The sequence below is a fragment of the Vanellus vanellus genome, assembly GCF_965231255.1.
Source record: "Vanellus vanellus genome assembly, chromosome: 21".
In the NCBI taxonomy this organism is placed as follows: Eukaryota; Metazoa; Chordata; class Aves; order Charadriiformes; family Charadriidae; genus Vanellus; species Vanellus vanellus.
This window is the reverse complement of record NC_138926.1, coordinates 1,270,001-1,285,778: the sequence shown is the minus strand read 5'-3', so window position 1 is coordinate 1,285,778 and position 15,778 is coordinate 1,270,001. Positions and strand designations below refer to the sequence as shown.

The following is a 15,778-nucleotide window of genomic DNA, read 5'->3' as shown; positions in this document are numbered from 1 at the left end:
GGTGATATATATCAAGGTAGATATATCAGACGTATATCGGAGACCGCAGGTGATGTTTTTCACGGAACATAGAGGCAATATCTGGAGGTGATGTATATCGAGGGACGTTTATCAGACGCCTACTGGAGATCTGAGGGGGCTCGCTAGGGGTGATGTATATTCAGAGATCTGGGGAACTTTGTCTCTTTTATTCCTTTTTTTTTTTGCAGTCAAACACACACGCACAAAAAAAAAAAAAAAAACACCGCGGCCGTGCTGGTCGTTGCTCAGCCCGTCTTCGTTTTTCCGCTGGATCCGCTTAGATGGGTCTACGGCAATCCCAACCTCAGCCTCCGTAAAGGTCCTTTGGGAGATGCAGCATCATCTCTTAACATCCATGTGGACTTCTCCTTATTAAATAACAGCCGGCAGCGCCCCTGTTTTTGAGTTAATGGCTCTTCCCTGGTTGGCGCCGTCGGAGCCCTGGTGTAAAAGCACATTTACACTCGAGCGAAGATTATAATTAACCGGGGGGGGGTGGTGGGTGGTGGTGGATGGCGACAGCCGGCGCGAAACGGGGGCACGGCCAACGTCAAGGCTGTTTCATGGCTTTCCCCCTTTTTTTTTTTTCCTCCTTTCCAGACCCGGATTGTACCGCTAACCCTCCGTGAGAGCCCGTGCTGGGGATTCCCCACCCCCCAGGAGCCGAAAAGGACGGGACGGGACCGCGTCGCCCTTCACCCTTCGTGGACAGACCGGCAACGAGCGCGCCTTCGTTTTCCGGACGCACCTCGGTTCGATTTTTTTTACAAATCGGATTTCTTTTTTTGTCCTTCCCCGGGAGATGTTCAAACCTTCCCGGGCGGAACCCCGGGCTCAGCCGTCAGCCCCACTTTCACCTCCAAGGGGACATTCCCACCCACGTTTTCCTTGATTCCTCCGAATTTCCCCGCCCTCCCGCCTAAAAAAACACGTTGAGAGCGGACTCGCCCGCCGTGGCTTTGCCGACGCCGCTGAAGGACCTTCACCCTCCGCTTCGTATTTCGCCTCCTCCTTTCCTCATCTTCGCTGCGTATTCAAATAATTTCATCCTTTGCTTTCCCAGGTCGTGATTCCTACCCAGAAAATCCCGTTTTCGGGGCGGCGGGAGGACGCTTGCAGGGCGGCGGCTCCCCGAGCAACCCCCCCAAAACGGTAAGGCTGCTTCACTTTACATTAATTAGTCAATTATATCTATTAATCGCGCAATTATATGTATTAATCGTGCAATTATATGTATTAATCGCGCAATTATATGTATTAATTGCGCAATTATATATATTAACCACGCAATTATATATATTAATCGCGCGATTATATATATTGATCATGCAATTATATGTATTAATCGTGTAATTATATATATTAATCGCGCAATTATATGTATTAATCGTGCAATTATATGTATTAATTGTGCAATTATATGTATTAATTGTGCAATAATATGTATTAACCGCGCAATTATATATATTAACCGCGCAATAATATATATTAATCGCGCAATTATATATATTGATCACGCAATTGTATGTATTAATCGCGCAATTATATATATTAACCGCGCAATTATATATATTGATCACGTAATTATATGTATTAATCGTGCAATTATATATATTAACCGCACAATTATATATATTGATCACGCAATTATATATATTAATCGCGCGATTATATATATTGATCACGCAATTATATGTATTAATCGCGCAATTATATATATTAATCATGCAATTATATGTATTAATCGCGCAATTATATATATTAACCGCACAATAATATATATAGATCACGCAATTATATGTATTAATCGCGCAACTATATATATTAATCGCGCGATTATATATATTGATCCAGCGGGATGTGGTGAGTCGCCGCCTTGGTGGGGCTTTATTTGAGGGAATTTCTCCTCTTTTTTGGTACACCCAAATTCTATCGCCCCTTCCCTAAATGCAGTGAGTATTTAGGGGGGGAATTACATTTTTTTTTTTTTTTCCCTGTGTTTTCTTTCTGGTTTTATTTTTTAGAAATCAGGCTGTGCAGGAAATCTTGCTTTAGAGCTCAAATATTGAAAACGTGTCGTTGTGAGCCCTACAAGCCGCCGCCAGCCTGGAGGAAAACGCGGATTTATTTTTATAAAAATACCCCGAAACACGGGCTGCTATCACAGCAAAATTTTGGCGCATCGGTAGGATGTGGAGAAACGGTCGCCAGCTAAAAATAACCCAAACGCGGAGCTTAAAATAAGGCATACGTGAAACCGAGGGTCTCGCGGTCCTTTAGTCAACCCCGATCGCTAAAATTAGGGCTTGACAGAGTGACAAATGCGCTTGATCTGTGCCAAAACCGTAGGCACCCGGCAGGTGACACAAAAATAAAATAAAATAAAATAAAATGAAATAAAATAAAACGAAATAAAATAAAATAAAATAAAATGAAATGAAATAAAATAAAATGAAATAAAATAAAATGAAATAAAATAAAATAAAATAATATAAAATGAAATGAAATGAAATGAAATGAAATGAAATGAAATGAAATGAAATGAAATGAAAAAATAAAATAAAATAAAATAATATAAAATGAAATGAAATTAAATTAAATGGAAAAATAAAATAAAATTAAATTAAATTAAATTAAATTAAATGAGATAAAATAAAATAAAATAAAATAAAATAAAATAAAATAAAATAAAATAAAATGAAATAAAATAAAATAAAATAAAATACCCCCCCTCGGCTGCAACTTTCCTCCTAAAGGAGCGAAGAGAAATCTTTGGTCAGGGAAAACGGAGGCGCCGCCTTCAATTTGTGCAAATATCCCGAGAAAAAAGTGGCCGTTTTCTTCCTGACCGGGTGGGGACGTCTGAAGGGAAAACCCAAAAGCTTCATTTCGGGCCGCGGCGCGGCAGAATACCTTTTCTTTGAGTTTTTTCTTTGAGTCTTGCCTCCTCTCAAAGTCCCTTTTAATAAGCAGCAGCCAATAAAAGCGGGATTATCCCCCCCAGGCTGCCCTTTCAGCCCCGATTCTTGCCGGTGACCTTCCCTCGACCGAAAAACCTCAGGATTAAGGATGTGTTGAAGCGGCCGAATTTCTCATTAGTCTGGTTTTGCCCTATTTCTAATAAAGCTGCTGCGGGTTGGGCTCACCTTGAAATCGCTTCTCCGGCGGGTTTGTGGGAGCTTGTGGTGACCTCTCTTTGGGGAGATCCTCCCTGCGTTGATGCCCTCTTTCCAGCCAGAGCCCCGTAGAGGACACGAGCACGTGTCCGTGGAGGACACAAGCACAGCCTGGCCTGGAAAGCATCTCCAGCAAGAAGACTAAACGCAACCTGCTCAGCAAATGGTGCCAACAAGGTCCGGACACCTCCCGCTAAAGGCTTAGAAAGACGTGATAATGGGTGCCCACCTAATTACCTTCCGGAACAGGAGGCTGGCATTGCTCTGAGGGGTCAGTTATAGAAATTACTTATCCTGAATCATAGAATCATAGAATGGTTTGGGTTGGAAGGGACCTTGAAGATCATGGAGTTCCAACCCCCCTGCCATAGGCAGGGACACCTCCCACCAGCCCAGGTTGCCCAAGGCCACATCCAGCCTGGCCTTGAACACCTCCAGGGATGGGGCCTCAACAGCCTCTCTGGGCAACCTGTCCCAGGGCCTCACCACCCTCACAGTGAAAAACTTCTTCCTCATGTTCAATCTGAACCTGCCCTCTTCCAGTTTAAAGCCATTCCCCCTCGTCCTATCGCTACATGCCCGAGTAAAAAGTCCTTCCCCAGCTCTCCTGTAGCCCCTTTAGGGACCGGAAGGGTCTCTAAGCTCTCCCCGGAGCCTTCTCTTCTCCAGGCTGAACAGCCCCAACTCTCTCAGCCTGTCCTCATGGGAGAGGTGCTCCAGCCCTCGGATCATCCTTGTGGCTCTCCTCTGGACCCACTCCAACAGGTCCATGTCCTTCTTCTGTTGGGGACTCCAGAGCTGGATGCAGACTGACTGTAGACATCTTCTGAGAAATAACTTGGTTCCCCTGACCCGTTTCCACCTTGTAGGTCCCCCCATTTTTCAGGCACAAAACCATGTCAGCTTTCCTCCTCCTGAAGCCCCTACGTCCACGGAGATGCACCTCCGAGGCCAGGTCGTACCTTCTGTCACCGTGCAAAAAAAAGCCCCAAAACCAATTTGGCACATCTGTCTCGCACCATAAACGCTTCCCGGTCCTTTTTTTTTTTTTTTTTTTTTTGTCCCCGCTTTCCTCATTGTGTCGAGTTCAGACCAGGCTGAACTTAGGCTCTACCATTCGGAGCAGATGGAGGAGACAGTGTAATTAAGCGTAGTTAAAGGCGTTCAAAACTATTTGTGACTCCCTAGCCTAGCCGGAGCTGGTATAAATCATTGCGTCACATCTCAAACCTCTCTTTTGTCATCGGGGCTGGAAATACGGCAAGAGAACTGGCTTGCAAACGGGCGAACAAAAGTTGCTTTAAATTGGGGCAATCTTGTGGCTCGCACGGCGGTCTTTGGTGTCTCGGCTCAGGGCTGGGGCGGGGACAACCCGCTGCCGGTCCTGGGACGCCCGGCGTGCCTCGAGGAAAACCGAATTTTTTGTCTTCTGCTTTGCAGAGTCATTTCTCGTTGGGAATTCTGCGTTTTAAAAGGAAATCCAAAGCGGGTGGTGGGGAGGGGTTGGGGTGGGGTGGTGGAAATAAGACCGGGAGGAGCCGGAGAGCTGCGAGAGAGGGACGCGCAGCAGAAAGTCAGCGAGTCGGGAGCTCTGATTTATCTGCCATATGGGAAAGAGGAAAACAGCCGGCTCCAGAGGGATTCCTCTCCCTCTCCCCAAGGGAAAATTCGCAAGCGCGTTAGCAGGATATGGCAAGAAACGAGGCAGATTTAAGGGAGGAGAGGGTTTTATTAGGTGTGCTGCGGCATTGCTCTGTTTTCGGGGCTTCCCACGGGCGGGGGGAGGGGGGGAGGGTCTTTGCGCGCTGCTGTGCACCTCTCACCCATGTTTCCGCGGTTGGGTTAGGTCTGCTGGTTTGAGCCCAATTCCCGCAAGCCCACCAAAGAGCGGGTTTCCAGTTGAGTTTGCCCGGCGCGTTTCCTCATGGAGGTGTTGGGAGATTGGCGGGCTTTGATTTCGCAAATTAAACAGCCCGAAAAGGCATTATTATTATTATTAAAAACTGCAGTGTTGCCTGCGGGCTGTGGTCGGGGGCTGCCGTGATGGTGGCGTTTCGTCGTGTGTGGTGGGATGGTTGGCTGTCGTTTGTGGTGGGGTGGTTGGCCGTCGTTTGTGGTGGGATGGTTGGCCGTCATTTGTGGTGGGGTGGTTGGCTGGGATGGTTGGCATGTCTACGTGGAGGTGGCGGGTGGGTTTTGCACCGGTGGTGGTCTGATTCGCACTTTGCAACACTTGCGTTGGCTGAGGAACGGGTGGAGGAGAGCAGTTGACGGGTTGGGGTGGAAAACTGGGGCTGATGGTTAAATCTTTGCTGAGCGAGACTGTTTTGGAGGGTGTTCCTTCTCAGCTGCCCATCCTCGAAGCAGCAGCTCTGACGTCGCCTTTGCTGGTGGGACAGAAGACGCGCAAAACCCACAAATCTCCCCTTTTCCCAGCGCCTCGTTCATCTCAGACCCATATTTAAGCCTCTTCTTCCGGCCCATCACTCCAAAACTCATCGTGTTTATTTACCGTCGTCTTCTTTGTCCTCCAAGAAGCTCCTGTGAACCTGGCTGGGACCTCTGGGACGGGACCTTCCCATTGCAGGACTGGCGTGGGATTGGGGTTTGGCGTTGGCGTGATGGAAACGTGGACGTGCAGCGATTCCTTTCTCGTGGTATTAGCAGGTTGCGATGGAAAACGAAGAGCGCAAGGCAAGCTTTGAACGCGTCGGGCAAGATTTTGATCATAAATTATGCACAGTTAATTGCTCGCAGCGAAGAACTGTTGGAAAATTAATCCGCTCCCTATATTTTTTTGCAAGGGCTCTCAAGGCCATCAGAAACTTTTCCTGGACGGTTCGTGTCCGGCAAGAGGAAGTTTGTACATTTTGGAGTTCCTCAGCCGCATTTCGCTTCAAAGCTTTTTGATTCGCCCTGCGAAAAAAATCGCAATTTGCTCTTTTGGGAACTTTCCTTGGGCCGGGGGCTGGTTTGCACAAAATCCAAGTATTTTCAGGTTACTTTGAAGAAGCTGCTTTGATGTTTCCCTGCACCGGTTTGTTTGGGAAAGGTGCTTTAACGGTCTCCCTCTATAAAAATAACACTTTAAAATGCACGTAGGTATCTCAGCTCTCCACTTAAAAAAAAAAAAAAGAACAAAGTTGTTTAATGCCGCCGTTCAAGGTACATTAACCTTGTCTACTAAAGCTCTGACTGCCTCTTGCAGGTTTTATTCTCGTGTTTATGTTGCAGAGATATCCCCGGAGCCTTTTCGGGATGGGTATCTTCGGAGAGGAAAGAAATATTTAGCGGTAATTGTTGTTCTTGTCGGAAATTCCCTGCAGCGGCTCCCCCCCCTCTTCCCACCCCTCCGCCGCCTTTCTACGGAGCTGGAGTTGGGGGGGGGGGGGGATGGATTGGCAAATGCTCAATAAATAAACGCAAATATTAAATGAATAAAGGCTGGGGGAGACAGCCCATCCGATGATGGACCCAACCGGTGCTTGGCAGGAGTTTTTTGGCGTTGTCCCGCGTGGCGTTCTCCTCTCCGTTTGAACCCCAGTCCTTATGCATTGACCAAGGGCTTTTTTTAGGAGGAAAAACAAACAAAAAAACCACCCAAAACAAACCAAAAAACCAGAAAAGGTGTTTGCTCTGGCCCAGGGTTTATCCCGCAGAAACGTCGAATCTCTCTCTGCTTTAGCTCGTGGCTGCGGCAGAAGCGCAGGCTCGACTCGGCATTTTTTGTTGGGAAATGAGTCGATAACCGGATGCCGGGAAAGGTACGAAGGTCAGCATTTAGGGAACCGACGTCTCGGCCAAGAGCAAAGGGTGCTCCCCCAGCAAAAACCTTCCTGGGTTTGGAAAGAGGAAGTTTGGCTACCAAATATTCCTAACAAATTAAGAACATTTGCTGGCCCAGCGGCACGTCCTCGTGGGAGCGCTCCCGATATCCCCAGATGAGGCGACCTGGAGCGGGAGAAATGATGGGCAACGTCTTGGGGGGAAAAAAAAAAAACCCAAACAAACAGGATTTTGGACCATTTAATAGCATCGACCGTGTTTTTAGTGAGCACGGGGCGGCAAAAATCGGTAAAAACAAGCGAAAAGGGTGAAGGTTGGCGGATAGAAGTGAGGCGTCGAAGGGCGAGAGGGTCGCTCGCCATTCGCTTTCCGGCCGATGAAGGGTCGCCCAAGGTGAACCTGTCCTCGTTGGGGGTTCAGAGGGAGATGTATCGTCCTCCGGAGGTGCCGTTCCCCTTCCCCCCCTCCGCTATATTTCTTCATTTCATATATGCGTATAACAGACACATATATCATAAACTTCGGCGTGCGCAAGCCCTCCGTGAAGGCGGTGGCATAAAAAACTCGCAGCCCCGCGGCGGAGGGAGCGCGATCAACGCGGCATCACTGCGATTAAAAAATCAAAAAATAAAAATATATATAAAAAAATACCCTTTAGAAAAGGCGGTGTTCCCCTAATACGGAAAAAAATACCTTCCCGTGGCCGGAAGATCGTCTTCACGTACCGCTAATAATTTTGAAACTTTGGGTAGAGAAGAGGAAATACCCGAAGAGCCGATTTTCTGATTTTTCGCCTTGAATCCTCGGTTATCAATTGCATGTTTCGCTGCGGGGGAGAAGCTGCTGAATGAGCTGGAAGAAACAATCCCCATTTCCCACCGATTTGGAAACAAGAGTTGCACCTTGCAAAGATAATATTAACATCCGCTGAAAACGAGAATGTGGAGTCCAACAATGTGATTTTTATTTTTTTTAATTTTTTTTTTGTTTGTTTGTTTTTGCATTCAGCTCTACTTCTAATATGGTTTTACGTCTGTTTTATTCATCAAGAAGGACATAGTCACCCGGGGGGTGGCGGACGACTGTCTGCGACGCTTGGATTTTTTGGTTTTTTTTTTTTTTTTTTTTTACAAAATCTTTTAAGGCATCAGGGACCGCGCTGAAAAAAAAAATAAAAGAAATTCAACCTCTCAACTTAGTCTTTAATTATTTTTATTTGAAAGAGGAGTAATATATTGCTGGCAAAAAAAAAAAAAGCCTATAAATCTGCGACTCTTTTAGGTAGACGTAAGCTGTTCGGGAAATACATTTCCAACCTAATGGCAATATTTCAGCGCTAGATGAAATAATTTTATTTCATAAGGAAATTTGGGATACTTTGATCTCAGGTCGCTGCCGAAAACCTAAAGTACTGCCGCTGCCGGAAATGAAAGAGCCTTTATGAGTTTTATCGCTCAGCGTTTCTTTCCTCTCTGCAAACACCTCGGGAGTTGGCCGCAATTCCTGCCAACCCCCCGAAATTCCCTCTTCGCCCAAGATTTGATCGTTGCCTTGAGCTGACCGGCAAGGGGATGGCAGGGGTTGGGCGATGCTCCGCTCTTTTCGTCATCGGGATGCCTACGGTGAAGAGCTCACGCGGATAAATTGATTTACGAGGTGGGGGGGGGTGGGGGGGGGAAGAAGAAAAGAAGAGAGGATTAGTGCGTAAAACTACGCCCGACTGCTTTTTCCCCCCACCAACATAAATATACCGCTATGGGTAACAGCTGTCTCTCATTTTTGTCCTTTTTTTTTTTGGTTTGTTTTTTTTTTTTTTTATTATTTACATTTGGCTCTAAGTCCTATTTTTCCCAACAAATCACCGCACGTAAAGCCTCAACAATTTTAGCGGGTTAGGCGATATTCAACGATTAAATTGGGCTCCGGACTGCCACCTTCTGGGAATACATTCGGCCGGAAAGCTCTCACCCCGCCATAAATCGCCGCGCGCTAGAGGTAGCCTCGCTCCTGGCATGAACAATAGATGCCAAGTGGTGGGTTTTTTTTCCCCTCCCCTCCCCGAAATAGCAATCTCTTCTTTATTTTTTTTATTTTTTTTTTTTTTTTTTAGCCTCCCACCGAGATGTCTAGACCGTCGCGGTGCCGAATTTTGCTTTTCTCCAGCTGCCGCTATTGCTGGTGGGGAGATTTCCCCGTGGCGTTACCCCTGGAGGAGGTGGCTGCAGCTGTGAGCCGAGTTTTGACATCGGGCACCGAAGATTTTTAAGCTGCGAGTTCGCGCAGGAGCGGATAATTTCGCCTCCCGCTATTTTGCTGTTGGGGAAGAAAAAAAAAAAAAAAAAAAAAAAAAAGATGAAAAGCATCGTTTTTAATCCCATAAATGCAATATCCTTCTCTCTGCAAGAGGTCCGTGTCGTGCCTCCGCCTTCCGCACGCGCTGGATTTTTGGACGTGCTCTCTTAATATTCAACTCAATCCGTACTAATGCGAAGAGTGAGAAAAGTAATCGCGCGTTACTTTTTTTTTTTTAATTTATTAATGCAAAATAATGAGCGGTTGATGCTCATCCCATGTGGACAACACTCGACTTTCCACTTGGACACGGTGCCTTTGCCCACTCGCTACTCCTGTAAAGCCCGGAGCCTCATGGAGAAACCAGAATATTGCGAATCTTCCCCCAAATAACTGTGGACCTCACAGAGAAAACCAAAATACTGTGAATTTAACCCCCCAAAAAACTGTGGAGACTGATCTGAAGACCCCAAATGTGCCTTCTTTTTGACGGAGCTCATCGATATCCCTGTTCCTCTGCCTTGCGTGAGAGTGTTGCTTCCTGCACGTCACCGGTTCACGGCAAAAGGGACGCCGACGCTATTTTTTGGTCTATGCCCTCACAACGTTGGAGGACTTTACATAACTTTTTTTCATTTCTTCATAGGCTGGCTCTTCTCCAGCTGAGAAGCCACTGGGGAACCCAGCGCAACGATGGGCGTTGCAATGGGGCGAACCCTTCAAGAGATGTCATCTCCGACAAAAATGAGAGGCTGAGAGAGTTGGGGCTGTTCAGCCTGGAGAAGAGAAGGCTCCGGGGAGAGCTTAGAGACCCTTCCAGTCCCTAAAGGGGACCTACAGGAGAGCTGGGGAGGGACTTTTTACTGGGGCGTGTAGTGATAGGACGAGGTGGAATGGCTTTAAACTGGAAGAGGGCAGGTTCAGATTGAACGTTGGGAAGAAGTTTTTCCCTGTGAGGGTGGTGAGGCACTGGAAGAGGTTGCCCAGAGAGGTTGTTGAGGCCCCATCCCTGGAGGTGTTCAAGGCCAGGCTGGATGTGGCCTTGGGCAACCTGGGCTGGTGGGAGGTGTCCCTGCCTATGGCAGGGGGGTTGGAACTCGATGATCTTCAAGGTCCTTTCCGACCTAAACCATTCTATGATTCTTCTGAAGCAACGACACAGCTGCAGTGATATAATAAGGGAGGAGGCATTTTTGGGGCCAAGAGTTGCTTTTTGGTTACATCTGCCACCATGTCTATCCTCGGGCACAGCATCCAGCCAAGAGCTCCTCTCCAAACTTATGCCTTCCTAGTGCCCCTCGTTTTTCCCCATCTTCTTGGGACTTGGAGAAAAGAGTCGGTTTTCCCCCCAAATATTTATGCGTTTACAGAAAGCAGAGCAACTTCCAGGGAGGTTGAGGGCAGCGTGTCTCAGACAGCCTCCCGGCTTCAAGGATGTCCACCTGGGATGTGCAAAATCAGGGTTTGCTCTCCGATTGAAATCAAGCAAGGGTTTGAACCCTCTTTCCTCATTTCTGTGCATTCACCGACCATGGGGACGGTCAACTCAACGTAGGAGTCAACTGGATTGGTCAATGCAACCTCAGAGTCAACTGGGTCGGTCAGCTCAATGTAGGAGTCAACTATGTGGGCCAAACCAACATCGGATACTCAATGTCCCTTCTGGATTGAGCATGCGATGCTTGAGGATGGAACTCCACGGTGGCCAAAGGCAGAGACGCATCGTTTGGGATGGTTTTTTAGTGTATAATCTCAGAAAATGGAAAGTTTTTGCAGTTCTGACTTGTCTTTCTGCTTCCGAAAAGGAAGAACAACCAGAAAGGGGATGGAAATCCCCATTTAGGCACTGCAGTTATAGGCATAAGGGGGTGGACCTTCTCCAGGGAAGATCATCTTGCCAGCGACCGCCTTCACTTTGCCCCTGATGCATTCTTTATCCAAAATCTCAAAGCTCAAATACTCATCAAATTAGGATAAGGGTCATCAAATCATCTTGGGTTCCTTCCAGGGACTGGGTGGTGGAGCTCTGTGCCAGTTTGCTCGCGCGAGGAACACCACCTCTCCTTTCCGTCCCTTCTTTTCTCTTTTCCGGGGGATTTTTTGGGGTGGAGGTCCCCCTTAATCCGGCGGCATTTCTTTCGCCCACAGGTTCTCGATGTGACTCCCACCCAGGATGCACCATGTCTCCCCGGCACCGGCTCTGACGATGATGGCCACCCAGACGGTGCCCCCTCCTCCCTACCAAGACACCCCACAGGTGAGTGTCCACCAGTGCCCCTGGGTTCTTCCAGACCCCTAGTGACCCCAAACTCCTGCACTGATTACCCCATTACAAAGTATTTCACCCCAAAACATTCATTTCGGAGACTGGCAAAAAATAAAACCCTTCTTGATACAATCTCCAGGATTGAAGGGTTTTGGGGCCAAACTATGGAGTTTGAGTTGGTTGTTTTTTTTTTTTTTCCCACTTTCGGGCTTATTTTGGGGTCACGGGGTCTTCTCGGAAAGCCGACACAGTGGTGTGTTTGCCGCGAGCTCATTAACGAGCTGGAAAGATGAAACGTCTGGCTGAACCGGGACGGGTTTCGCCCTAGAAGTGGCCTTTTGATTTATTTTTACGGCGTTTTTTTGGCAACCCGTGGCGGCGGTGGTGGTGGTAGTGGTGGGGAAAAAAAAAAAGACTTCATCTAAAATGTTGCTCTGAGGGGGTCGAATAACTTTCCCGCGCGTCGTTACGGAGTTATTATGAGAAGAGGAGTTTGTCCAAGAGAAACTCTACTGGAGCACCCCAATGGGATGGACGCGGGGGGTGAGGTTGGATTTTGGAGACGGTCCAGCCTGAGATTTTTTTTTGGGGGGCGGGTGGGGCAAGAAGGGTGATGGGGATTGAGCGCTGAACTGGCTCCGCCTTCAAAGCACTTTTTTTTTTTTTTTTTTTGGGGGGGGGTGGGGTGGGGGGGAGTTCATATGGGAAATTTTGCGTTTTTTCCCCCATTTGCCGCAAATCTCGGCTGCAAAAGCAGAAAAATCTCTCCTCCCAGGAAAAGAAAAAAAAATAATAATTAAAAAATAAAAAAATAAAAAAAAATCAAGCCTTTTCTCTGCCAGCTAAAATAAATAAATTGACTTTTACGCACCACCCCCCCCCCCCTCCCTCCCCGAAGCCACCGGGGGCTCCTTTCCACTCGTCTCCTTCGGTGGGAAAAGGTCACTTCTCGCCAACGACACCTCGGTGGGGTTTTTATGGCTCCTCCAACTTCTGTGTCATCATTTGCTCTCTCGCTTCGCTGCTCCGCTCCGAGAGGAGCTTTTTCCCAATTTTCTTTCTTTTTTTCTTTTTTTTTTTTTTTTCCCTTCAGTTTAGTGGGTTTGGAGAAAAAGCCGCAGCCAAGAGTTGCTCTTTTTTGACTCAACGCTGTGAGCTTTTCACCTGAAAATTTGGGTTTGGAACAGCAAATCGCTCAAATTTCCTCTCCCTGAAGACAGCAAAGAGATGGAGGAGGGTCGGAATAAATAAATAAAAAAAAAAAATCAATTATTCCAGCTGCAACCAGCTCCTTGCCATCCAGGGGGTCATTTTGGGGAGAAAAATGCTAAAAAAGGGGTTTCGGGGAGCTTTGGGTTCATATTTTAACTGCGCAAGCGTTCAGCCTCGCTGTCAAAAATGAAGCAGAAACGGTGGGAAAAGCTGAATTTTGGAGGAAAAAAAAAAAGATTTTTAAGAATGCGCCGGTTCTGCTAATAACGGCGTAATACGGAGCATCATCGATACCGAGCGCGATCGGTATCACCCGTTGCGAATTAAAGAGTCTGCGTAAAAACCTGCGGTTTTCCCCGAAATAAATTCGAGGGAAAAGCCAAGGGAAAGTCCTCGGCCGTTTCGGTGTCAAAGTTGGCGAAAAGAGGTTGTTTTAAAAACGGGCGTCGGCAGCACCAAAAGTGACGTAAGCAGCTTTGCCGCCGCCACCCCCCCACCCCCCCCCCAAAAAAAAAAAAAAAAAAAAAAAGTGCTTTTTAGGTGGTTAAATGAGGGACAAAAATTGTAAAAAAGTATTCTTTAAATTTTGGAGGAAAAAAAAAAGATTTTAAATCTCGGTTTTAAAAAGGATAAATATAGGTTTCAAAAAGGATAAATATATATGAATTATAAAAATATTAATTTAAAATAAATTTTCTGATTTTTAATTATAAACTCTATTTTTTTAAAAGTCACGGATTAAAATTTGGGTGGAGATGTTGATTTTTTCAGTAGCACCAATGAACCCCCTCCCCTCCCGGTGTCCTCAGCGCTTTTTTGGGCTCGGAACCGCTGTTTTCGGCGTGCGCCGTGGCGCTAGAGAAATTTCGCTGTGAAATGCGAGGGAAGGGGGTAAATATTGCTGATTTAGCAGCTTTTTCTTGCCCTGAAGACCTTCACAACGGTAACTCTCCGCAGTTGATGTATTTGGCCATCGTCACGAGGGATTATCGCATTTAAACCTGCGGGATACCACCCCCATCGCCGGGGGAGCAGCCGCTGACTCCGGCAAAGGATTTTCTTCCTAAAGTAGGGAAAAAAGCTAGAAACGAGATATAAAAAAGGAAGATAACCGGGGGGAGAGGCACATGGTCGAGCAAGCGGGGCCTCAACAATCTCCACGTTATCCGGGACTCCTGCAAAAACATGGGGATTTGGAAATTTTTTTTTTTTTTACGCTTTTTTTTTTTTTACTTTTTAATTTTACCTTTTTCTTACATTTTAACGTTACCCTTTTTTTACATTTTAACTTTACCCTTTTTTCCCTTTTTTTACATTTTAACGTTACCCTTTTTTACATTTTAGCGTTACCCTTTTTTCCCTTTTTTTACATTTTAACTTTACCCTTTTACATTTTAACTTTACCCTTTTTTTACATTTTAACGTTACCCTTTTTTTTACATTTTAACTTTACCCTTTTTTCCCTTTTTTTTACATTCTAACTTTACCCTTTTTTTTACATTTTAACTTTACCCTTTTTTTCCTTTTTTTACATTCTAACTTTACCCTTTTTTTACATTTTAACGTTACCCTTTTTTTTTACATTTTAACTTTACCCTTTTTTTTACATTCTAACTTTACCCTTTTTCCCCCTTTTTTACACTTTAACTTTACCCTTTTACTTTTTAACTTTACCCTTTTTTTACATTTTAACTTTACCCTTTTTTCCCTTTTTTTACATTCTAACTTTAGCCTTTTTTCCCTTTTTTTAAATTTTAACTTTACCCTTTTACATTTTAACTTTACTCTTTTTTCCCTTTTTTACATTTTAACTTTAATCTTTTTTCCCTTTTTTACATTTTAACTTTACCCTTTTTTTTTGCATTTTAACTTCACCCTTTTCCCCCTTGTTTTACATTTTAACTTTACCCTTTTTTTACATTTTAATTTTACCCCTTTTTTACATTGTATTTTTACTGCTTTTTTCACTTTTTTTTTCTTTTTTTTTTACATTTTCCTGACACGTTTCACATACTTTTAAACATTTTTGACACAACGTTTCACATTTCTCAACTTTTAACCCATTTTTTACATTTTTAACACGTTTTAACGGAACTATTTTACATATTTCTAACCTTTTTTTAAACCTTATATTTAAACGTTATATTTTTTCAACTTGCATACCCAAATCCAGCCCCTTTTCCCCCCGTATTTCCCCAGTTCCCCGCTGCCGACACTCTCCCGCTCCCGAGCCAGAAACCCGCTGCCTTTTTCCTCCTTTCCCATCCCCACCTGCTCCCCGTAAAGCCATTTTTGGCTGCATTTTTGCCTCCCTCCCTCCCTCCGGCTCCAAGTTCTCGCGTTCGAGCATCCTCTTGCCTCTTTTTTTCCGCTGACTCGGGATTATTTTTATTTATTTTTTATTATTTTCTGTAGTCCAAGGTGAGGTAATGGCTTTGAAACAGCCGCAGAGGAGGATTTTTTTTTTTTTTTCCCTTTTTTTTTTTTTTTGGTAATAGCCCAATTAGTTGCAGACTTGGCTGGAAAGAGCCGACTTGGCAGGATTTCGGGGCTTTGGCGTCCCGGTAAATGAGTGTGAGGAGGGGAAAAAAATAAAAAAGGGGGAGAAAAGGGGGAAGAAAAAGGTGGTAAATAAGGCCATTTTCCCACCAAAAAAGTAATTTTCAAGGGTGATAATAGGGAGAAAAAAAGGGGAAAAAGAGAAAGAGGGTGGGGAAGATCTTAAGTGGCGTGGCTGGAGCATCCCAAAATCTCCTTGCTTTTTGGGGGGAAAAAAAAAAAAAACAGAAATCCAAACTGTCGGGATAAGAAGCCCCAATTTTCACTAATTTACTTCGCGTGGGGGAAGGGAAAAGGAACGGAAATCAAATTCGGGGTTGGGAGAGTCAGAAGTTAAACAGCGGTGGGTAAATTTACAGGTGCCGGAGCCCAACTTTGGGGTTATGAACAATAAAGGAGATTAAAACAAAACAAAACCGATGGAAGGGGAAAAAAAAAAAAAAAAAAAAAAAAAAAAAAGCGCCGC

The 15,778-nt window shown here is 45.4% G+C and overlaps 1 protein-coding gene across 1 annotated transcript in view; it reads left to right on the top strand.

The window, feature by feature from the left end:
* The first annotated feature begins 591 nt into the window (after positions 1-591).
* Positions 592-15,778, top strand: part of PKNOX2 (PBX/knotted 1 homeobox 2) — a 40,049-nt gene continuing 24,862 nt past the window's right edge. Inside the window, exons 1-3 of the mRNA XM_082493783.1 lie at positions 592-773; positions 1,085-1,173; positions 11,424-11,532. Coding sequence (XP_082349909.1) covers positions 11,449-11,532 — 84 coding nt within the window. The 5' untranslated portion in view covers positions 592-773; positions 1,085-1,173; positions 11,424-11,448. The remainder of the gene's footprint in view (positions 774-1,084; positions 1,174-11,423; positions 11,533-15,778) is intronic.